General features: G+C 41.0%; 2 protein-coding genes across 2 annotated transcripts; one reads left to right on the top strand and one right to left on the bottom strand.

Annotated features, from left to right (window-relative positions):
• The first annotated feature begins 220 nt into the window (after positions 1 to 220).
• adipor1a (adiponectin receptor 1a) lies at positions 221 to 17,795 on the top strand. The gene is made up of 8 exons (XM_084062703.1): positions 221 to 348; positions 3,184 to 3,432; positions 5,902 to 6,012; positions 7,808 to 7,979; positions 8,656 to 8,842; positions 9,733 to 9,920; positions 10,777 to 10,970; positions 14,214 to 17,795. The coding sequence occupies exons 2-8, from the start codon at positions 3,265 to 3,267 to the stop codon at positions 14,340 to 14,342; spliced, it is 1,149 nt and encodes a 382-aa protein (XP_083918829.1). The 5' UTR covers positions 221 to 348; positions 3,184 to 3,264; the 3' UTR covers positions 14,343 to 17,795.
• A 2,980-nt stretch (positions 17,796 to 20,775) lies between these two features.
• Positions 20,776 to 23,162, bottom strand: LOC311049201 (E3 ubiquitin-protein ligase TRIM35-like). The gene has a single exon (XM_084062693.1). The coding sequence runs from the start codon at positions 22,992 to 22,994 to the stop codon at positions 21,552 to 21,554; it is 1,443 nt and encodes a 480-aa protein (XP_083918819.1). The 5' UTR covers positions 22,995 to 23,162; the 3' UTR covers positions 20,776 to 21,551.
• Positions 23,163 to 24,053: the final 891 nt, after the last annotated feature.

Here is a 24,053-nt window from a genome sequence, read left to right as displayed (position 1 = left end):
GCCCCCCTCCTCTCTCTCTCTCTCTCTCTCTCTCTCTCTCTCTCTCTCTACTGTAGTTCTCACTCTCCCTACCCCTCTCTCTCTCTCTCTCTCTCTCTAGCTCTAGCTCTCTCTCTCTCTCTCTCTCTCTCTCTCTCTCTCTCTCTCTTTCTCTCTCTCTCTCTCTCTCTCTCTCTCTCTCTCTAGCAGCAGCTCTCTCTCTCTCTCTCTCTCTCTAGCAGCAGCTCTCTCTCTCTCTCTAGCAGTATCTCTCTCTCTCAATTCTCTCTCTCTCTCAGTACATTTCCGGGATAGGGTCGTATTTCACATTTGCCATTAATTCGTCTACCTGGACCCCAACCTGATCAGGTAACTGAGTTATAAACGTTATAAAAGACGTTTTTACGCCATTAAGGTCTTAATTAAACCATTTGTAACCATTAAAGCCTCTTTAGCCTCTGTGTGTTGACGCTGTTAGCTTCTCTGTTGTAGCTTTAGCATTAGCATCAGTCTGTGGTCTCTTTGTACGTGTTTCTCTACCGTGTTCAACTCAGGCTTTAGAACATAGAGTTATGATGGTCATATCTTTACATATCATAATATATTATATTATATATGTGTCATATATAACAACAGTCTGTGTCTCTAGGCCGGTTGTGTGTGTGTTGTGTTGTGTGTTGTGTGTGTGTGTGTTGTGTATCTGCCACAGATCGTCTGTCATGATGCTGTTTAGTGTTTAAAGCCTACATGTCTCCATGTTTGTTTTGGTTTTGTTCAAAGAGCCCAAATGCTTATGCGCATTATAGGTCATTGTTCCTGATTATGTACTATTATTGTATTATTTGGCCGCGGACCCCCCCATCTGAACATGTTTTTTTTTGTGGCAAACACCCCGCATTATACAGGATTTGTTGTTAAAAAAAAAAAAAAAAAAAAAAAAATCCCAATTTTGCAACAAAAACAAATATTTATTTCTAATTATTTTTTTAATAGCAGATTCGTTGTGAGCCTGTAGAGGCATTAATAATAATAATAATAATAATGATAATAATAACTTAGTTTATAAAGCACCTTTTCAAAGACAAGTTACAAAGTGCTTTACAATAACAACGTTTAATACACAATAACAATCTGAAATTAATGACATAAACAGTACTGCATTAATGCGTGTATAATGCATTAAACCTATTAATGCATTAATTGATTGAAGAAGGACAGCAGTACGATTATACAATAATGAATGCTAAAAGGATAACAAGAAAAAGCCCTTGGGGCTGGTTTACATTGTGGTCCTATGTATTCAATTCATCAAGACATACAATAACATACAATAAATCCTCAACACTAGGTGCAATAAAAGTCATTTCTGGTGTCAAGCTTAGAAGACTTGTCTATGGGGGTTAAGTATTTAAATTGATGTTGATGCTATATTATTATATGCATTTGCTGGGGACCTCCTGGGACCTGGGGGTCCCTGGACCCCTTTTGAGAACCACTGATTGCATTAGGCCTTGGGGACCCATGTTTAACTATGAGAGTGTGCTAAAATGGAACCAAATGGACCAGTAAAGGCTAGATTTGGTCTAATGTGTGCACTTTCAGAGTTAACAGACCTGTAAAGATGTTTTTTTTTATTTCAAGGACCCCCAGTTTGACATGCATCAGACCACAGACGCCCATTTGATACCATTTATTTCATCTCTGGGACCCCCCAATCTACCCTTTCCAAAAGTGGTCTGGGACCCTTAGGGCAACGGTTCTCAAACTTTAACATTTCAAGGTCTCCCCTTAACTCTGACAGTGTACAAATGTACAAAATGGACCCGTATACTGTCAGAGTTACAGCCTTGTAAGGGTCAATTTAGAACCCCCAAAAGGAACCCGGAGAGTCCCTGGAATCCACTTTGAGAACCATTGCCTTAGGGGGTCCTCAGAGCTACTACAGGGGGGCCAACAAACCTTTGTGTGATAGGATATGTTTTGTTTTTTACATTAACCACTTCAACCCTAGCATCCCTATTGAGTAATGATTATTTCCGTTTTGTGATACTTTAAAACTTCTGCTTCTACTCCTCTACATTTCAGAGGCAAAATTTGTAAAATGTTTTACTCCACTACAATTAGTTGAGAGTTGAAGTTACTAGTTACTGTGTTGATTTAGGTTATTATCTTTACAAAACAACACATTAACCAAATTAAGCCCTAGTTCATACTTGGGCTATTCTACAAAATAGATGACAATGTGTCGTGATGATTGTGCCTTGTAGATATGCTACTGTATTTCTACAATGTGGTGTTGCTACTTTTTACTAACAGTAAAAATAGCTGAGTTCTTCTTCCACCACTGATAATTATGATAATGTATGACCATTGATCTCTGTGTCTTCACTCTGTTGGATTCCATGTTAGATACTAGATAGCATGTTATGTAATAAGACAGATGGTTCATTTGTTGACGTGGCATCCTATAGTGTGTGTGTGTGTGTGTGTGTGTATAGTTTCAATGTACAGATTATAGATTTTTGATATTATACTGTTTAGACCAGGCGTGATGCAACTTTGATGATGGAGAGGGCCACTACAGTATATTTCCACACTCACTCCAGAGGGTCACATTGCATATACTGTCAGGCAGACACCTCTTATCTCCGTATTTTAACTTTTTTCCTAAATTAATGCCGTACTTCGCCATTCTATGTCACACAAAAGTAGCAAAAGTAGCCGATCTACACGCGTTTTGAGCTTGTAGATCTGCCATTTTTGCTATTTTTGAATTGGAATCCTGAGTAATTTTTTGCTATTTTTGAATTAGAATCCTGAAAAGTAACATTTGTATTTAATTTCAAAAGCATTTAGTTATACTTAACTTTATAAACTTAACTAAAAATACATTGGACATAAAAAAGACAATAGAATTGTAATACTAGTCATTAAGCTACTAATATAGACTGAAGTAATTAAAGCGGGTCATTGGAATTGTAAGAGCTGAAATCAATAATATATCATTATTACGATATTAACCTGCGATGCCGCATTAAGTGAAGGTGGGGGCCGCCAGTTGCCCAAGTATGGTTTAGACTGATGGTTCTTGGTTTACCTATGATCCTAGATTACTATTTCTATGCATTTGATGTATTACCTTGCTTACTGTAAATCACTCTGGATTAAGAGCGTCTGCTAAAATGCCTACATTCTACATTCCAGACGATACCAAAAGGAGCACGATTCAAGCAGAAACACCGAGAGGACAGTGTGTGAGGAAAAAGTCTCCAGGTCAGTCTCCCTATGTCAGGCCGAAACGGGTCCGCCGCATGTGATGCAGACTGCCGGATCTCTGAGGACTGCAACGTCCCGGACGTGGAGCTGATGGAGCTCGGACCCCTGCTCGAGGAGGAGGAGGGGGGAGGAGGAGGAGGGGGCCGGCAGAGGCTCGGCAAAGGCCTCCATTCAGAGGTATGGAACATTACATTACATTACAGTCATTTAGCAGGCGCTTTTATCCAAAGCGACTTACAATAAGTGCATTCAACATAGGTAGGGAACGAAACTACTAATCACCAGAAGTCTTAAAGGACGACTTCACCCATTTTCAACCTATCTTCATATAATTGGTCCTCACTAATGCTCATGATAAAATGGTACTTTTATTTCTACTTGGTCTGTGTCTCATAGGAGGGCTGTGGACAGTCCAGAAAGCCGTTTACCAGTGACATCATCGTTAGGCAGGATTTTTTTTTTCCAACAAGATTTCAAATGTTTTATTTAGATTTTATTAACACGAGAGCAATGGCTTCTATTATTGAATTGCAACTTTCCAGGAATAGAAAGCCTGCAGTTTCTATTAGCTTTGATTCCCCATCGATGATGTCACTGGTAGACGGGTTTCTGAACTGTCCACAGCCCTCCTTTGGGACACAGGCCGAGTAGACAAAAACGGTACCATTTTATCATGAGCATTAGTGAGGACCAATTATTTGAAGATAGGTTGAAAATGGGTGACGTCGTCCTTTAAGTGCATTTTCTGCTAAAACAAGCAACCAAGAGTATACCTAGCGCTAAGGTAAAAGTGCAATATATCAGCTACATACTTTCATAAACAGATGAGACAAAATAGGAAAATCAAGAGCTAAAACAAATGAGCAAGAGCTAAAACAAATAAGTGTATCGAATAAACAAGATCCAATAAAACAATAAAACAAGAGTTCGTACAACTAGTTAACAACAAGTAGGCAAGGCGAAGAGGAAGGGTTGTGTTTCCTGAAGAGGTGGGTTTTCAGTGACTCTGCTGTCTTGACATCCGTGGGCAGTTCATTCCACCACTGTGGGGCCAGAACAGAAAAAAAGTTGTGACCGTGTAGATCACCCTTGAGCGACGAGGCAATCAGTCGCCCTGAGGTGGCCGACCGAAGTGGTCGGGCATGGGTGTGTAAGCATCGACCACAAAGAAAGACCTCTCCTCTCCCGTTACCAAAGTGTTTTCTTCTTAATAGCTTCATTAATATTAGTGTGTTGTGATGGTCTGTGCCTTCGTGGCAAGGTTGTTACAGTGTTTTGACTTTATTCAATTTCATTCTGTTATCTTTAATTCGTTTTTAACGTTTTAGTAAACTTTAATACAGGGTTCCCACTAGTGTTGATTTTGACAGCAAATTTTGATTCAGTTTTAGTCATAGTCTTTTGAATCAAATTCCATTTAGTTTTAGTCATATTTTAGTTACCTGAAATGTTTTACTGTTAGTCTAGTTTTAGTCGACTAAATATCATGAGATTATAGTCGACTAAATCTACAGTTGATTTAGTCGACTGAAATGTATTTTGGCGGTGCCTTGATGGCGTCGTAATGGCTGATTTTACACTTTACGCATAGTCTTTTAGTTCTACTGGATCTCTTCTCCACTCGTCCACTCCCTAACATTTTAGACTAGTTTTTGTTTGTTAACGAAATTGTCAATATATTTAGTCTTAGTTTCAGTCATCATAGCTTAGCTTTTATTTAGTTCTTATTTCGTTTTAGTCAGTGAAAATCGATGAACATTTTTCGTCATAGTTTTAGTCGACGAAATCAACCCTGTATGGAACCACAAAGAAAGACCTCTCCAGAGTGTTCTTTTTAATAGCTTCATTAATATTAGTGTGGTGTTGTGGTGGTCTGTGCCTTCGTGGCAAGGTTATTATAGTGTTTTGACTTTATTCAATTTCATTCCGTTAGTTTTAATTAGTTTTTAACGTTTTAGTAAACTAGAATACAGGGTTCCCACTTCCCACGGTCATGAAATTCCTGGAAATTATTTAGAAATTCAAAAAAACATTTTTCCAGGCCTGGAAACGGTTTGGTTATACAGTACATAGCTTTTGGCTTTTGATTTTGTTCATGATAAAACATGTCCCAAAACATGTCTAACATTAACGTGAAATATGTGTGGCGTGGCCTAATGTATACAGCAGGGGTTCTCAAACTCTTTTGGCTCAGGGCACTCCTGTAAATAGCTTTTTCATCCACGGCACCCCTGACTGACATTGTTACTTTATAACGCCTTACATTTATGTCATATTACGGTACAGAAATATGTAAATCTTTCCCCCTGAGATACAGGATGTCATGAGGAAAACCTGAGAGAATATCTGTTTCCATTATAGGACAGGTTGCAAATAACTTTATACGTCCCTGTTCTGGGTGGAACGTTCGCCAAAAATAGCAGATCTACAAGCTCACAACGCGCGATGCGTTGTGAGCTTGTAGATCGGCTATTTTTGGCGAACAGATTTTATGTAGATTAAACACTCCAAGTACAGTGCAACTGAGGTCTATTTTACAAACTATAATGGTAAAACTGAAGAGATATTGATGAATTCCATATTTGAAAATGAATTGTTATAAATGTGTGGTAACCCTGATCATAACCCTGGTCTCTGCGTCGGCAGGGGGCCGCCATGCTCTCTGACCAGGATGATGAAGATGACGTGGAGGAGGTCCTGACCTTACCCCTTCAGGCCCACCATGCCATGGAGAAGATGGAGGAGTTTGTACACAAAGTAAGTCGTTTGAATCACCTCTCTGGCTGAATAGAAACTTGTCGATGTATCTGTGTTGAAAGCCATACATTTAGAATTTATTTGGCCATTTTTAATTTGAAGTATACTTAAAGATTCTCGAGGAGGTTTTGGATTTAGAAAATAATAATTTTGTTTAACTAAATCTACAGTTTGCTATGTTTTACTTCGGCGTCTAAAGTTACCAATTTAAACAAAGCTTTCACAGCTTCAAGTTACAACTTAATAATTTAGGCATTTAGCAGATGCTCTTATCCAGTGTGACCTACAAGTCTTGAGTTCAGAGTAAATTACATTAACCCTAGTCAACGACCGAGTTGCACTTCAAAGAAACCAGGAAACCTCCAACCTAACATCTGTCTAAAAAACATTTCTTAGCATTTACAAGAAAATAAGGCATGTTTAGTTTACTGTCAGTCCTTGAATCAGAAGCTCAGTTTGTCACATTTAAACGGACTGCATTTATATGGTCATTTTCTACTCTTCCAACCGCTCAAATAAGTGCTGTAACACATTTAAGCGCATTTACTGTGTCATTTTAGATTTTTAGCTATAATCATTATTTTATACTTTGGGCTATTACAAAAATAGCAGATATACAGTACAAGCTCATTGCCGTGCTATGTGCTTGTACATCTGCTATTTTTGAAAAATCTTTGGATACATATATTTTTTTGAAACAACATTTTAAACTCAATTTTTAACTTTGCTTCTGGTGGGTCCCTGGAACAAAATATTTTACAAATGTTCGCTTTAAAAAATATATATTCAAAGATTTGCACACCTTTTCACAATAAAAAAAAAGCCGATCTACAAGCTCGTGCCGCGCTACTATGAGCTTGTATATCTGCTATTTTTGAATAGCCAAAAGACATCTAAAAGGACAGAGATCATTTACACACACTTTTCTGACACACCTAACGGCAGAGGAAAAAAGGCTCCATCCTGCTCATTGGGAGCAGTAAGGACTTTACTGAGGTGTCTTGCTCAGGGACATTTGGACACAGGTGTGGCCCAAACCAGGAACCTTGTGGTTTACCAGACTGCTGCTACTGCTCTCTACTTCCTCCACTTCTGCCTTCCTAAAGCATTGAAAAATGCCTTCATTACAGTTGAGCGAAACATGAGCCACTTAGCCAGTAAGCTGGTGATACTGTGGCCATTTGGACACATTTTCTTTACAGTTACCATTAGTCCTTAATGGATAATTAACCGTTAAGAATAGAATGTACTTTTTAGAATGGACGGATGTCTGTGAATCACTGAGTCACCCTCCAGGACTGTGTTTGCGGTCGTTAAAACAGGAACCCAGTATTATCCAAAATGTGGCTATACTGTCGCATCTGCGGTCATTATCGCACGCCGTCTGTCACACATATTAAGTAATTGCCTCGTCATCAAACCAATGTTTGCTCAACACATGGTGTTGTTCTTTGAGAAGACACGTTTTGGAATGTAAATGCCACTTCCTGAATGCGTGATGTTATTTGTCCCTGCATAACATTAGCAGTTGTACTTTTGTAACCCTCCACTGTCCTACATCGGAATTGGAGTAATGGGCACACAGCTAGATTTCATCCATACTGTATCCTCATCAGATGGTAAGACTGACCCATGTGATGTGGTCAATATTATCTGCTATTTTTGAATAGCTAGCTAAAGACATTAAAAAAAGACACCGTGTTCCCGGCAGTGCTTAAACAGCTTAGTGAATCAGGGCCCAAAGGGAATCAAAGGGCTGTGAGAGAAATTAAAGCTCTTTGTTGTTTTTTTTCAGGTTTGGGAAGGTCGCTGGAGGGTCATCCCGTTCCACGTCCTGCCAGACTGGCTAAAGGACAACGATTATCTCCTGCATGGACATCGACCCCCCATGCCCTCGTTTCGGGCCTGCTTTGGAAGCATCTTTAGAATTCACACAGAGACGGGAAACATCTGGACACATCTTTTAGGTGAGAAGAAGTCCATATCCTCTGCCCCCAAATCATACATGGGCAACTAGCGGCCCGGGGGCCACATGCGGCCCCTACCTTCACTTAATGCGACCCGCAGGTTAATATCGGGATACTGATATACTAATAGATATCTCTATTAGTAGCTCAATGACTAGTATTAAATGCTATTGTCTCTTTTATGTCCAATGTCTTTGTATTTAAGTTCATAAAGTTAACATAAGTATAACTAAATGCATTTGAAAAAATGCGTCGCAGAGCGACGCGTTTTGAGCTTGTAGATCGGCTATTTTTGCAACTTTTGTGTGCCATAGAATGGCCCGACAGTATATGCAATGTGGCCCTCTGGAGTGAGATGTGGCCCTCTGGAGTGAGTGTGGAAATAGAGTGGCCCTCTCCATCATCAAAGTTGCATCACCCCTGGTCTAAATCTTAAAATTTAGACCCATAACATTATTTGCCAAAGATACATTTTCATCCAGTTAGCGTACAGTACAGTAGATCTGCTAATTTTGAATAACTGAAGTATAAAATATGGTTAAAGTGGTTAATTTTAATATTTTGCTGGGATTTCTATTCAACCATATTTATGTTTAGATATTGGTAAGAGTCCATGGAGAAGTGATAATAATGCCTTATAAAACTAAGGGACTTTTTTTGTTTTGTGTTTTTTCAGGGCTGATTCTGTTCATATGCCTGGGCACGCTAACCATGCTCCGGCCCAACGTGTACTTCATGGCCCCGCTGCAAGAGAAGGTGGTCTTCGGGATGTTCTTCCTGGGAGCCGTGCTCTGTCTCAGCTTCTCTTGGCTTTTTCACACCGTTTACTGCCATTCTGAGAAAGTGTCACGCACCTTCTCCAAGTAAGGCCCCACGTTTTTTCACAATTGGTTTAAAAAGAAGCATGTCTGGTAATTGTATTGATAGATAACAGTATATTATGACGATGATGATAATAATAGACCAGATTTCATTTTAGAATTAGCTTGCTAACTTGAATGATTTCGTGTTCTGTGTACATGTGGTAATGTAAAAACACGTCACCAAAGTGATGATTATTTCTCTCCCAGTACCTGGCAACTTGTGTTGCCAGGCAGGGAAATAAGCAACTAGCATTGGCTCGTTGTGCATTAGCAGTTAGCTCGTCGGAACTTTCAGCGCCTGTTATGGTATCATGAGACTCCACAATGACTACTAGGAGAAAAAAAACAGACTTTGCATTTGTTAAAATAGGCGAATTTGGGCTATCGTCGCGCCTCCATTATGCCGACGGAGGGGGTCGTTAGACGGGACGACACGGACTCAATGAGATTAACGCAGCGACCCTTTCAATGTTGGTGAGATGCTGAGTTGTTAGGAGGAATGCTAGGTTGAAAGTGGTTAACCCCTCGGTACCGTAGCGTTTCTATTCTTGGCATGTAGTGTAGTCCTTGGCATAAATAGGCAACATTCTGAGAAAATAGCAGCTCTACAAGCACACAGTGAGTTGCAACACGACACCTTGTGAACGTTTAGATCTGCTATATTCAGTGAAGATTTGGTGTAGAGGGGGGGGGAAAAGGAGCCCTGAGCCCAGGATAGAGCCCCGGAGGTAGGACACCAGTCCTCCCTCTCCTGTATTGTTTGCCTGGCCGTGGATGCAGCAGCGGTTTAGCGTTTGTTAGCAGCTGTCTAACAAACACCTAATACATTTTTTCCCCCTCTCTTCTTGTCCTCCCCTTCTTTTCTTGTCGTCCCCCTCTCTTGTCCTCAGGCTTGACTACTCGGGCATCGCCCTGCTGATCATGGGCTCGTTCGTGCCCTGGCTCTACTACTCCTTCTACTGTTCCCCCCAGCCTCGCCTCATCTACCTCACCATTGTCTGTGTGCTGGGCATCGCCGCCATCATCGTGGCCCAGTGGGACCGCTTCTCTACGCCTCGCCACAGGCCCACCAGAGCAGGTATGCCCCCCCCCCATCATTAATTAATTAATTATGTAGCTTCTGACAGGGTTTTTTACCTTTTATATTGACGATCTCTGCAGAGCCGATCTCTGGGAGCCGTGATGTGCACGTACACGTGAACAAAGCATGTCTGGGGGATGGGGGGGGGGGGGGGAGTCTGATCTCTCCACCAGAGAAAAGAAATTGCAACGGCGATCGTCCATTCTCTCCCAGTCGGCTGTTATGTTGTATAACAGCCGGTTTCGCCAAAAAAGAGAAAGGGGTGTTTTTCCTAAACCTGATAAAGAAGGTGCGGACGGGAGTGTCATCCTTTGGGATGACGTCACACATCTGTCCATTCCTTCTTTCAGGGTCCTAGGATCATTCCTAAGTTGCGTTAGAGCAGGGGTCTTCAACGGGGGGGTCCGGGACCCCTAGGGGGTCCTCAGAGTTACTACAGGGGGTCCAATAAATCTTGAACCCTAACATCCCTTTTCTGAGAAGAACGTTAGCCAAAAATAGCCGATCTACAAGCTCACAACGCCTCGCGCTGCGAGGCGTTGTGAGCTTGTAGATCTGCTATTTTTGGCAACGAGGCATAGGTGTGTGAGGGGAAAAAAGAGCAGACTCCGTTTTCAGGTCCTTGGCCTGAAAACGTTGAAGACCCCTGCGTTAGAGTCTCCTGTGGTGGAATTCCCCCCCCCCCCAATTTTTTGGGGGAAAAGACGCAGATCTCCGTCAATGGCAGTGAATGTGTTGTTAGTAACTCTCTGAGTTTACGGTGTTGTGCGGGACGGGTGTTTGGAGGGTATTGGTGTATAAAATGGGGGCAGTGATGATGAGTGACCGTTTGCCCTTGTTGTTCCCTATATAGGCGTGTTCATGGGCCTGGGACTGAGTGGCATCGTGCCCACCATGCACTTCACCATCGAGGAGGGCTTCGTCAAGGCCACCACCGTGGGCCAGATGGGTTGGTTCTACCTGATGGGCTCCATGTACATCCTGGGCGCCGGCCTGTACGCCGCCAGGATCCCCGAGCGCTTTTTCCCCGGCAAGTGTGACATCTGGGTGAGTTTTATATTAACCACATGCTTCCCCCCTAGCATTCAGTGGAAATAACAACGCAATTTACATTTTCTGTTTATTAAGGAGCTGGAGAGACATGGGAGACTCCTGTTACAGAACACTCTATAGCAATGATTACTGAGTACTATCAGAATATGGAGCTATTTAACAAAGGAATATCACTTACCCTACCTTTAACCATTATGTCAACCAGTACCTTTAACCGTTATGTCAACCAGTACCTTTAACCGTTATGTCAACCAGTACCTTTAACCGTTATGTCAACCAGTACCTTTAACCATTATGTCAACCAGTACCTTTAACCATTATGTCAACCAGTACCTTTAACCATTATGTCAACCAGTACCTTTAACCATTATGTCAACCAGTACCTTTAACCATTATGTCAACCAGTACCTTTAACCATTATGTCAACCAGTACCTTTAACCATTATGTCAACCAGTACCTTTAACCATTATGTCAACCAGTACCTTTAACCATTATGTCAACCAGAACCTTTAACCATTATGTCAACCAGTACCTTTAACCATTATGTCAACCAGTACCTTTAACCATTATGTCAACCAGTACCACTGGCACGGCAGATGGAGTTACCATCACATGTTCTACGAAGGAGTTGGTTTAGTAGATCCAGATGCGTCATGCATGCATGCATGGGTGAACCATCTTAAAGGACTTAATTCTCATGGAAGTGTTTAGAATAACTCGTATGCATATGGTGTTCTGTGAAGGTATTGCATGATTACTGAGTGCATGATTAACCATGCACTCAGTAATGTAGAAAAGTGAAGATAAAACTGATAAGGTGAAGTCCACATAACCAGCTCTGACGGTGTAGACTGTAGATAAACCCGTTCCTGGAAAACGGTTCCTAAACGTGACAGATTCCAGTTCGTCGATGTTGAATCCGGTTCCTCCGGTTCCAGATCCCCAACCCTACTGTAGCTTCAATTCCAAAGGTAGTTCAAGCTTACTTAACCCATTAAGACCTGAAACCGATTCTACAAATGTCTTCTAAATCCCAACAGTTTTCTGAAAAAACGTATGTTTCTATATTAGTGGTGCTCAAACTTTGTCATGTCAAGGACCCCCGAAATGATATGAATTTGGTCGCGGACCCCCATCTCAAAATATGTTGTTCCAGGGACCCCCCAGAAGCAAAGAATGGAGTTAAAAATGTTCGCTTTAAACAATATATATTCAAAGATTTGCACACATTTTCAAAAATAGCAGATCTACAAGCTTGTAGCGCGGCACTTGGTGCCGCGCTACGAGCTTGTAGATCTGCTATTTTTGAATAGCCAGAGAGTGTAGAATAATGTTGTTTTTTTTAGCTCAAATCAAAAAGTGACACGGATGCGTTCCAGGTCTTAATGGGTTGAACAACTTATAATGGCGACAGCCCTAGTCATGTGTACAGACTCTTGTCAACAAGAGGCACATGTATGAAAACACAGTCTAGTGTGTGAGGTTTTGGATGACTTGTGTCAGTTGTCAGGCAGGATTCCCCAGAGCTCACTGTAAATGCCAAGTAACTATGTACTTTATCTCAGTGAGAGTGTTTTTTTATCTTCTCTTCTCCACACTGACATACCTGAAGAACCAGTACAGGGCTCTCTAGGTTGGAACAAGAAAAATGACATGATACTACTCCCTGTGGAATGCACTCCCCAATACTGCCAGGGAAGCCCCCACCCACCCTTCAAAACCCACATTGCCCCCCCCCCTCCCCTCCCACCTGTAAAGCGTCTTTGTTTACTTAGAGAAGCACTATATACATTTATTTTATTATTATTATTATATTATATTCATTATTATTACTCTGTCCCCATCCACCACCATAGCCAAGACAGAGTCTGTGTAACTAAAAAATAAAATCTTAGTGCAAGCACTTTATATTTGAAATCGTTTATATAGATGTACCGTAAATGGGGAAAGTGCCAACCCCAGGTTGAAGTTAATCCATGACTGTAACAGGAGTTTTCATGTACTGCAGGGTAAGACTACAGTAGCAGTTAATAAATTGACGAACAAATGAATTAATATACTTTAACGTGCGGAATCCGAAACAGGCAGCGTTGTGATTCTGAATTTTGTTACGATTACGGTGATTAGTATTATTGACACCACCTGGGCGAGTGAGTCGTGTAACTTTCCCGATGTTGAGCTGTGTATGTGTTAACACAGCCATGCAGCCTTGCAGTTTAAGCGCAGGTTTCAGCAGATTACGTGTAATCTGTTGCTGGTTCATAGTCACCATTGCGTTATCGTGGTATTCCTATTCTTGCTATTATGTTGCAAATGATTGTGTGTGTGTGTGCGTGCGGGCGAAATAACATTGACAGCTATGGCAGGTGACGAAAGCTTGCCAGACCTATGCCAGGCTAACAACTGTTGCTAAGCTGGCATTGGACAATCGCTTTTGGGGTGGGGTTTAGCGAAGGGTCCATTGTTGTGATGTCAGGTTCTCTTTCTACATTACACACCCAACACAACAGTGGGTCCTCGTCAGGTTTGATTCTTGGTCAGGGCTGGTGGTCCCTCCCTGGTTCACAATCAGCAGAATACCTGAACTAGACTTTAATTTTCATGCCTACACATCGTTGCTGTCGGGCAGAAACCTCTCATCTCCATATTTTAACTTTTTGTGTTTTTTTTCGTAAATGAACGCTCTACTTGATCATACTACAGTGTCACACAAAAGCATCAAAGGTAGCAGATCCACAAGCTCGACTTGCGCCGCGCTTTGAGCTTGTAGATCTGCTACTTTTGGTATTTTTGAATTAGAATCCTGAAAAGTAACAGTTTTGGACATATGAGCAGGGGTGCGTTGCTCATGGGACGGCCTTGCACGCCGTGCAGGAACCTATTTGAACAGGAGCACATGCATAGATTTAAAACGACTTTAAGCTCCTGACTCACACCAGGTACATTAACATAGGAATGAGCCTAAATGCATATCAACTGTCCATTGTGTGACCTGTAGTGTAGGTGTTAAGCGACGTGCGCGTCACGTCATTAAAATAGAGTGCAACCACGTTCCAATTCAGCATTGCAACCCTGCATATGAGGTTTCCACCCGACAGACAAAATGGTAAAAACCCAATACATGTTGCAACATGTATTTGGGTTAGATTCTTGTCTAAAGTAAAAATGACTTGCACCAATAACTATGAATGCAATAACAAAAACAAACCTCTTTCATTCTCTGTGTGTTTTCTTAGTTCCATTCCCATCAGATCTTTCACGTGCTGGTCGTAGCCGCCGCCTTCATCCACTTCTACGGCGTGTCCAACCTGCAGGAGTTCCGCTACGGCCTGGAGGGAGGATGCACAGATGACACTCTACTCTAGAAGAGAGACTCCTCCTCCTCCTCCGTCAAATCATCCCCCCATCTCCTCCTTCTTCCTGTCTGATAATCCCCCTCAAAACACCCCGTAAAAAAAAAACACAAAAAAAAAGGAAGGAAGAAAAGAAAATGCTGCTGGAATTCAGTATGTTCACTTGTTGCTCCCCTCTTCCCTCTGTACTTCCTGATTTGCTCACGTTTATATATTTTAGATTTTCTGGTTGGTCGTTTATTTTTATTTTTCCTCCTTTTGTGCTTCCATTCTTCACGTGGCTTTTTAATAGCGAATGAAGTGTGGAGGGGAATCTCAACAAGCACTGCGTTCTGTTTTCCTTTTTGAATCACTTATTATGGGGTCTTTGTCGTTCAAGAACGAACGACCGACGGCCAGGGATTTCACCAAAACATTAATGTTAATGTTCATCGATGATCAACTTTATTAGAAGCTTTACTTTACTTGTGCCCCCCAGTATCTCCACCGCACCCCCCCAGTCCTTTAATGTGAGATATTCATTGGTGCATAAAAAAATAAGAATATGACTTGAGAGCCCAGGCATACCAGTAAATCTATTCTTTTTTTGTTGTTCCATTACCGTGCGGGTTGCAGTCAGAGTGGATGTGCTTTAGAATGTAGAGTTGAGCCTGATTTATGCTTGTGTCGCACGGCGCCGTTGCGTGCCGAAAATAGCCGATATACAAGCTCACATCGTGGCGCGGATGCTGCGCATTGTGTGCTTGTAATACGGCTTTTTTTCCCCGACGTGGCGACAGGCTTTAGAGTGATCCCAAAGCCTATACCACTTAAGCAAGGACGCGCTGTGATTGGCCAGTAGTACCCTCTTTGAGTGGCAGTTCAGCAGAGACGCTCGCCCCAAAACATGATTTACCATTCTGTCCCTATCAGTACATAAACTCGGACGGCACTGAGTTGTCTCAAGCGAACTTTGCAGCGTTCGGCACGGCAACTGGCTCGCTCGGCGGTGCCTCTCGTGGCTCAAGGTACGGTCCAAAACTATATTTTATCGGCAAAAATGTAGTCCGCGGTTGTCGGGAAAAGTGTAGCGGCAGCAGGATTCAATCACGGGGGGGTTGGGGTCGGCAGTCCAATGCTTAGCGAAGCACGTCACCAGACCAGTAGGAACCACACACCACAGAAGCGGGGTGTGGTTATAGCACAAGAGGTATAGGCTTTGGTATGTCGCATCAGGGCCTACCCTAAAGGATCAGGGCCTACCCGACGCACAGGCGTTCTGAGGCGGAACCGTGGCGGCACACACTCGAGAGTACGTCGTACAGCAGGGGTTCTCAAACCTTTTTGTCTCAGAGACCTCCCAAATGTATATGTATTTGGCCGCGAACCCCCCCCCCCCCATCTAAAAAGGTTTTGTGCTAGGGAGACAGACCCCCCACAGAAGAGAAGATTTATGTTATAAAAAAAAAGGAAATTCAAAATTATTCTAAATTTTAAACATTTTCAATATTTTTTGAATAGCCTACTTATAAATGGATAAAGGGGTTAAAAGGATTGTGATGCTGTATTAGGACCCCCTGGAACCACCCCCGCACAAGGACCCCTGGGGGTCCCCGGACCCCAACTTTGAGAACCGCTGATGTAGCGTAATAGCGTATGTACATACTGTACATCGAGGAACGGACGGTAGTACTTAATACTTCAATCCATCAAAATGTGTAAAACCACAATCAAATCCGCAGCTCTCTCCCGTGAACACCCAGTACAGAGGTACCATTATACAATGATGATGCTAAAAAGGATAACAACAAGAAGCCCTGAGGGCTTGTTCAGCGTGATCTAAGTATGAAAGTGACGACACTTAGCATAGACTCCCATTGTGTAAGAATGGAATGTGGAAAATGCTCTGTCTTATCTCAACGAGGAAGTTCCAATGTTTGGAACTAACAGCCCATAGCAGGGCCCGCTTTGCGGCGAGATCAAAGCGTGATGGAACTCACTCTCTATATGGCTCTGGGCTTGGTTGTGTTATCCTTTTTAGCATCGTTGTGTAATCGTACCGCTGTACTTTTTGCTAACTGTTAACTCTTTAAGACCGGGAACGCATCTCTGTGTCATTTTTAGATTTCGTTGGGCTATTCAAAAATAGCAGATCTACAACCTCATTTTTTTTGAAAAATCATGAAAAGTTGTGCAAATATTTGGGTTTTTTAGGCGGACATTTGTAACTCAAATCTTTGCTTCCGGGTGTTCCTGGAAATAAACATTTTACAAATGTTCGCTTTAAAAAATATATAAGCCAAGATTTTGAAGCGATGAATTTTCACGATTTAAAAAAAAATAGCAGATCTACAAGCTCATAGCGCGGCACTCGGTGCCGCGCTATGAGCTTGTATATCTGCTATTTTTTTTAATAGCCAAAGAAATCTAAAAATGACACACAGATGCGTTCCCGGTCTTAAAGAGTTCATAAAGTATTCAATCAAATCGATCAAACCCGCTCCGATGGAAAAAGTCCTCCCTGCACAGTAAGATCCTCAAGTGTTAATTTAACTCAGAGGATGTAACATAAATGTAACAAAAACTGACCCGTAACGGTCCCACTTGTTTACAATTTGTACACTCTCTGAGTTAACAGTGCTGTAAGGGACCATTTGGGTTACAAATGGATAACTTTGACACTGAGGATTTTACTGTCTTATATCCTTAAATGCTGTTGAGATCTGTTGAAGGATCTAATCGCGTGACTTTGTTGACAAAAGACACGGAAATTTAAATAATTTTGCAAGGAAAATATTGTTCTAACCCCTAAGATGGAATCAAAAAAAGGAAAGAAGGAAGAAAAAAAAGGTGTCTAAGTTATCGTGATAATGGATGTTAATTTTTTGTTTGTGGCTGTTTTAGCCAAACTGAATCATGAGGGTTGGGTACTTTTTATAAAACTGCATTTATCTGTATTTAAATTTATACCTATATTTCTAGAACCTTTCCAAATTTTCACCTTGGTAGCATAGAGTACTTTGAATTGAACTCTTGGACGATAATCCCAAATAAATTATTTTGAAATCACTTGAGTTGTAGCATAACGAACTGGAAAAAACTCAAGACACAAATACCCTTTTTTAGAACGACTACTTAAAATGCATCGAGTCAAATAAATTGAAGAGGTTAGAATCTATATTCATTTGAGACAAATTAAACCCACTTAAATTATTTGATCTCTCCCGCCACATAATGTTTCAATGAGACAATATTACAGTAAGTAAAGTTACTCAATTGTATGATGGGAAGAATTGCATTATGGGAAGAAAGAAACTGTCTGGGGCTACGCACAAAGGTCAAATCTGGGGGATAGGTCGACATGTTACTTTTATTTTTCGCTTGACATTCTTTTTTTCATGCTGTATTTCAAATGCTATGAGAGGTGTAAAAAAGATCAATGCACCTTAGTATATAATTATTAAAATCAAACCTTTTAAGTCACTGTACAGGATTCATGTGTGGTATGTATGATAATCTTAATAGTATTCCTGTGCCTTAGGCCAATGGAACAGTTTTTACATAAAAAAATGGCCTATACTACAGTTAAGTGAGCTTCTCTAGGATTTCCAGATCTGTTCATTTTTTTTTTCTTGTGTTCTTGCCATTATATCCAATCAAATCATTATTGAACTTTAGAAAACTCCATTGATAGGTTGTATCAACTGCTGTTTATTAAGACTCCTTTTTTAGGTAAACTTATCGGAGCTTTATTACAAAGACTAAAACAATGTGTATTCTTCTTGACTTTGTGTAATGTCCTGTGTAGAAAAGTGATAAATCATACATTTCACTGAAATGTAAAACATAATAAATATTTATTAATGGTTAAACTTGGAAAACTATTGTACTACATTCATTCTTTTTTTTCCTCAACCCCAAAAATGATAGTCATTTACTTCCAGCAGGGTTGAGCCTTTAGGCTATTCAGCCTTAAAAGGATTCCTGACTAATAGTCAAATATGCCTTAATACATTAAGGCCTGAAGTTCCGATTCTACAAATGTCTTCCAAATCCTAACAGTTTTTTTTTTTTTAAACGTATGTTGCGGTCAGTGGTTTTCACACTTTTTAATGTGAAGGACCCCAAAATGTATATGTATTTGGCCGCGGACCCCCATCTGAAAATATTTTGTTCCAGGGACCCCCCAGAAGCAAAGATTTGAGTTACAAATGTTCGCTTTAAAACAACATATATTCAAAGATTTGCACACCAGATCTACAAGCTCGTAGCGCGGCACTCGGTGCCGCGCTATGAGCTTGTAGATCTGCTATTTTTGAATAGCCATAGTGCAAAATAATACTTTTTTTTTAGCTCAAATCTGAAAATGACACAGATGCGTTCCTGGTCTTAATGGGTTAATACATTATAATTGGCCTCTATAACTAAAATTAAAAACACCTTCAATATTTTATAAATAGTTCATCTTTTACTCAAGGGGGAAGTTGGTGTCATTTGTCTATGTGTGGTCCAGGGGCGTATAATTTGTGGTTCAGCCCTAAGAAATGTCATTAGCATGTCTTAATAAAAAACAACGTAATGCTGCCTAAGGTTCAAAAGAATATTTTAATTACATTTTTATTTGCACATCCATTCCATACATTCCATAGGGCTGGACCACACAAATGACATCAACTTGCGACGGGTGTTGTCCCTATTGAGTAAAAGGTAAACTATTCATAAAATATTTAAGGTGTTTTTCATTTTTAATTTGAGTTAATAGTATTACGGCATATTTGGCTTATTAGCCAGAGATCCTTTTAACATTTTCTGCAAAACGGAAGACCATGACATAGAAATCATATATTATGTTACAGTAAAAGCATTGCCTAATAAAGAGAATGATATCCCTAACTTGGTATATATTTTCAGATGAGCGGTTAACGAGCAACTATGACCTTTTTTTACTACAGAAACTCTGGCTAAAGAGAGCACTTTATATTTTTTAGAATATGTGAGTAACTCATTTTGAGGGGTTTTTTTTATGGGGGGGGGAAAACACACAAATGAGTAACTTAAGAGTTCTAAATTGTGGAACCTTTAATGTTCCATCCTGGGCATCATGTTATGGATATCTGCATGTGGTTATAGAAATGGCTTTCAATAATAGTCACTCAAGTAACATAAGACATAATAAAGAACTCACGTGAACATTGGCTATAATAAGATGATCAATTGTGTAGAAAGCAGCTTTCACTTCACGGTTTTATTCTCTCATCAGTCCTAGAGCAAGGGGTTCCCAAACATTTCAGGCCACGAACCCCCAAAAGAATCATATTTAGAACTGGGGACCCCCCACCCTGACAAGCACTTGGAATTGTAGACAGCATTACATTTAGTTTGACTCGGTTCCACAGATAAATATTGTGAAAATAGCTGAACTACAAGCTTGTAGATCTCCTATTTTCACAATGTTTGCCTTATGTAATGTTTGACAATTTGGTATTAAAAAGGTTTTTAAAGTCCTTAAATTGTAATCTTTGAAATGCACATATACCCCGTATATACACTTATACTGTATGTTGTTTTTTTTTTTACTGTTGAGTGAGAAAAATGTTGCACATTAACCTAATCATCTGGGGACCCCCCCTGTCTTTGGGAACCACTGTCCTAGACTTAGAGCAGTGGTTTTCAACCTTTTTCGTGTCAAGGACCCTCCAATTGACACATATTAGCCCAGGGACCCCCATTTCAAAAGATATGCCAGGGACTCAACCATTTTGATTTCTTGGGGGTCCCAATCTACACTGTATCACCATCATCAGTGTTCTTTTAACTCTGAGAGTTACAGACAGTCACAGGTCAATTTGGTTCCTAACTATTAATTTGTCTGGGGACCCCCTGGAACCACCTCAAGGACCACTGGTGGAGAACCACTGACTTAGTACTGACTTAGAGGACTTAGTACAGAGCAAGATCAGAGTAGTCATTTTGCGCCCCCTACTGGAAAAAAGGTGAGGATGCGCCACACATCCACCGCATATCTCGCCTCTCTCTCAAGTATTATCATTATTATCATCAGTTGGAGGGGAAAATGTCTCCTTATCTGTATGTAACTGCAGACCAGTGTTTTTTTTTCTTCCATTAGAGAACTATTGTTCCACTGAGCTGAGACAGGTCAGCATGGAAGCCAATGATCCTGTGACCTAGATAGATAAGTGATGATGAGTTGGATGAAGTACTCACATAGTTTCACTTAAAAGTATCAATACCCTGTTGTAGAAATACTGTTACAAGTCACTTTGCGACACTTTGCGACGCGTTGTGGGCTTGTAGATCTGCTATTTTCAAATTGCCAAAGTATATATATAGGTCTGAAGTGGTTTTGTAATTATGATAAAAAATCTACAAAGTAACTAGATGCTTGCCTTGGACACTACAGGTGGCAAGCTACTGTACACAATAACAACAATAATCAATAATTAATACTAGCGTTCCTATTTTGGACAACATTTATTTTTTTAAATAAAAAGAAATCAAAGACAAACACGGGAAACAAACACATGAACAAGAGTTAAACTGAAAACAGACTTTACTTAAAATACACAGAGAAACAAACAATAAGAACAACTCATGAAGCAACAGAAAACCTGACACACAAACTAAATTATGAACCAGTAATGATGGACAGTCTGTGTGGGTATGTTTAGTCTCTGGGGACAATCAGACACAGGTGAGATACACAGGTGTGAACCCACTCACAATATGAAGTTACTGGGGTAAAGGGGAGATGGGTGTGGCAGAGGCTGTGACCATAACAGATTGTCCTCGACCACAACACAATCAAATACCTTCTAAAATGAACTGGTATGCCCCTTTAAAGACTCAATAGCAAGGTCTATTATTGATATTTTATCAATATCATGATGTGAGCCTATATATCATCTGGGATTTTGAATACTGTAATATCATGATATGGCGTAAGTGTTTTTCCCACCCGGGATTAAATAACTTACATTCAGATATGTTAAAAAATGTAAAAGAAAAAATAGTGAAGATAGTAGATTTACAAGCTCACAGCACATGAGCTTGCATCGAGCTTGTAGATAAAAAAATAAAAACAAAAATAATTGATATTATTGTGATTGTATTATTGTGAGTAGTACAATATTATGGTCACAATATTGATACATAGATATTTGGTCAAACATTCTTTTGATTCCTTCTGTCCATATCCCAGCCTTACTCCTTGTCTTCATCATGTTAATCATCATCATAATCATCATCATTGTCATCTTCATCATCAACTGCTTCACCCACAGTTACAGTGACCTGCCCTGGTAACATCTTCAGAGGGAGAGTATCATCAGTGTTAATGATTGGAAAGAGTGTGACAGTGAAAGTGTGTGTGAAGGTGTGTATGTGTGTGTTAGTATCAGGATCAGAGAATGACAGCTTTCCTTCATTCCAGTCCAGCTGGACTCTGATCCTCTGAGGTTTCTGCTTCGGTGAGAGAGCAGCGAGTCCTGACTCTGATGACTCGGCTAGGTATTTACCTTTATTTAAACCTATAGTCCAGCATTGACCCTCTCCACCCCCCTTCCTCTGATAAGACTCTGCTATCAAACCTACTGCCCAGCTTATATTGTCTCCAACCTCAACATCCCAGCTGTGAGTCCCCGAGTTAAATCCCTCAGAACCCAGGACAAAGCACCAGGTGTCAAATCTCTCTGGGTTGTCAGGAAGCTGCTGTCTCTCTCCAAATCTCACACTGGTCAGATCATCAGACAGGACCAGTCCTGCAGGGGCAGTGTTGGGGTCCAGAATGACAGGAGTGTAGGAGACAATGTCCTTCATCTTGTCCCAGACTCTGAAGGTCAGGTTGTGCAGGTGTTTGGCCTCGTCTATCAGCGCTCCTGAGACCGGCTGTGGGTCCTGCGGTGTGAACTGGACTCTTTCCATTGTGGTCTTGTAGTTCTGCAGGAATGAGATGTGTTCAGCTCTCAGCTCCTCCTCTATGGCTCTGATTTTATGTGAAAGGGTTGATATCTCTCTGTTCAGACCCTCAATCTTCTCCTTCATCATCTGACTCTTCTGCTGCTCTTCCTCCCTCAGTGCTTTGATCCTGGCCATCTCTTCCTGCCGTAGAAACTGATGAAGCTTCTTAAACCGTTTCTTAATCTTTCTCTCTGTGCGTTTGGTCTGGACCTTAATGTGTTCTGCTGTTAGATCATATTTTGTTTTAACTTTATGAAAGACCTTCAGTTTCTCCTGTAAAGGCTTCAGTGATTCCTGGACTTCCTCCTTGTGATCCAGTGCAGCTTCATCGATGGGTCTGAATCTGTGGTCGGTGTGTTTTTTAGAATCCCGACACACAAGACACACTGGCTGTTGACATTTCAGACAGAACAGTCTGAGTTTCTCAGCATGCAGACTGCAGAGAACCTCAGACCCTGTTGAAGCCCTCTGATGTCTCTCCTGTATGAAGGCCTCACACAGGTTCTTCAGAGCCAAGTTTCTGGGTGGATCCGTTGAATTAATCGTCTTACAAACTGGACATTCCTTTATTACTTTCTCTCTCCACCATTTCTGCAGACAGGCTTCACAGAAGCTGTGGCTACATGACAGGATAACAGGATTTTTAAAGATGTCACAACACACAGGACAGGAATAATCCTCTTCTGAGAGAGACAACTTGGAAGCCATTTTGTCTCTGAATAAAAGCAACAAACACTCCCACCTGAAGTTTACGTTCACTTTGAAACCTGGTTCTTGTTAAAGTCCATTCAGCTGACAGAGTCGGCAGCAGGTTCCAGTGGTCTGGGTCAGTATTCCCTCCTAGTTGTGGAAGTCTGTCCTCTGCTCCCTCACTGGAATGTGAATGTGAATCTTTTCGTCTGTCTCTCTATGTGTTTCGTCAGTGAGGAGTGTAAGTTTCTGTTTCCTGCTTTCTGTCAGCTGAGTCTGGTAAGGGGTGGAGCAACCCCACACACACACACACACGCACGCACGCACGCACGCACGCACGCACGCACGCACACACACACACACACACACACACACCCAGGGCTGCCAACAATGGAATGTCAGAATCCAGGAGATTGGTTGGGGGTGTGGCTAGCGGGGGATCTGGGGGTCCTGCCCCCGAAATGGTTTAACAGAGTAGATGTATTTTCCTGTGTTTTGGTGAATTTTGTGAGTTTGATACTTTTATCAGGCTTGTTTTACAAGCATTGGAAAATGATGGATACAATTTCATCCATTAAAAAAGTAGACCAACAGAAATTGATTTGATGACTGAAGCAATGTAAGACCCATCTTTAATAATAACCATTCATTACTTAAAAGTTAATATCTCTGTTTGATGGCATGCACTGATCACAGCCCCAAACCGGGGGGGTCTGGTCTGGGGGTCTTGCTAATTCAACTTTTTTAACATGGTAGTAGATGTAATTTCCTGTGTTCTGGTGAATTTTGGGAGTTTGACACCAAATCCAGGAGAAACCCAGGAGACTCCTGCTGGATCCAGGAGTGTTGGCAGCCCACTCAGTATGAGATTTATAATACTTTATAACAGTGGTTTTCAACCTTTTTCATGCCAGGGACCCCTAAATTGATATACATTTGGCCGTGGACCACCATCTGAAAATGTTTGGTGCCAGGGACCCCCAGAAGCAAAGATTTGGGTTAAAAATGTTCTCTTTGAAAAATTAATATATTCAAAGATGTGCACACATTTTCAAGATTTTTCAAAAATAGCAGATC

The sequence above is a fragment of the Gymnoscopelus microlampas genome, assembly GCF_963454915.1.
Source record: "Gymnoscopelus microlampas genome assembly, chromosome: 7".
Classification (NCBI taxonomy): domain Eukaryota; kingdom Metazoa; phylum Chordata; class Actinopteri; order Myctophiformes; family Myctophidae; genus Gymnoscopelus; species Gymnoscopelus microlampas.
The sequence above is the reverse complement of the archived record's forward strand: the minus strand, read 5'-3'. Positions and strand labels throughout refer to the sequence as shown.

Coding starts and splice junctions, on each gene's coding strand:
- adipor1a (XM_084062703.1), top strand. CDS start 3,265: ATGTCAGGCCGAAACGGGTCCGCCGCATGTGATGCAGACTGCCGGATC. Junction 6,013..7,807: donor TGGAGGAGTTTGTACACAAA/GTAAGTCGTTTG, acceptor GTTTTTTTTCAG/GTTTGGGAAGGTCGCTGGAG. Junction 7,980..8,655: donor CATCTGGACACATCTTTTAG/GTGAGAAGAAGT, acceptor GTGTTTTTTCAG/GGCTGATTCTGTTCATATGC.
- LOC311049201 (XM_084062693.1), bottom strand. CDS start 22,994: ATGGCTTCCAAGTTGTCTCTCTCAGAAGAGGATTATTCCTGTCCTGTG.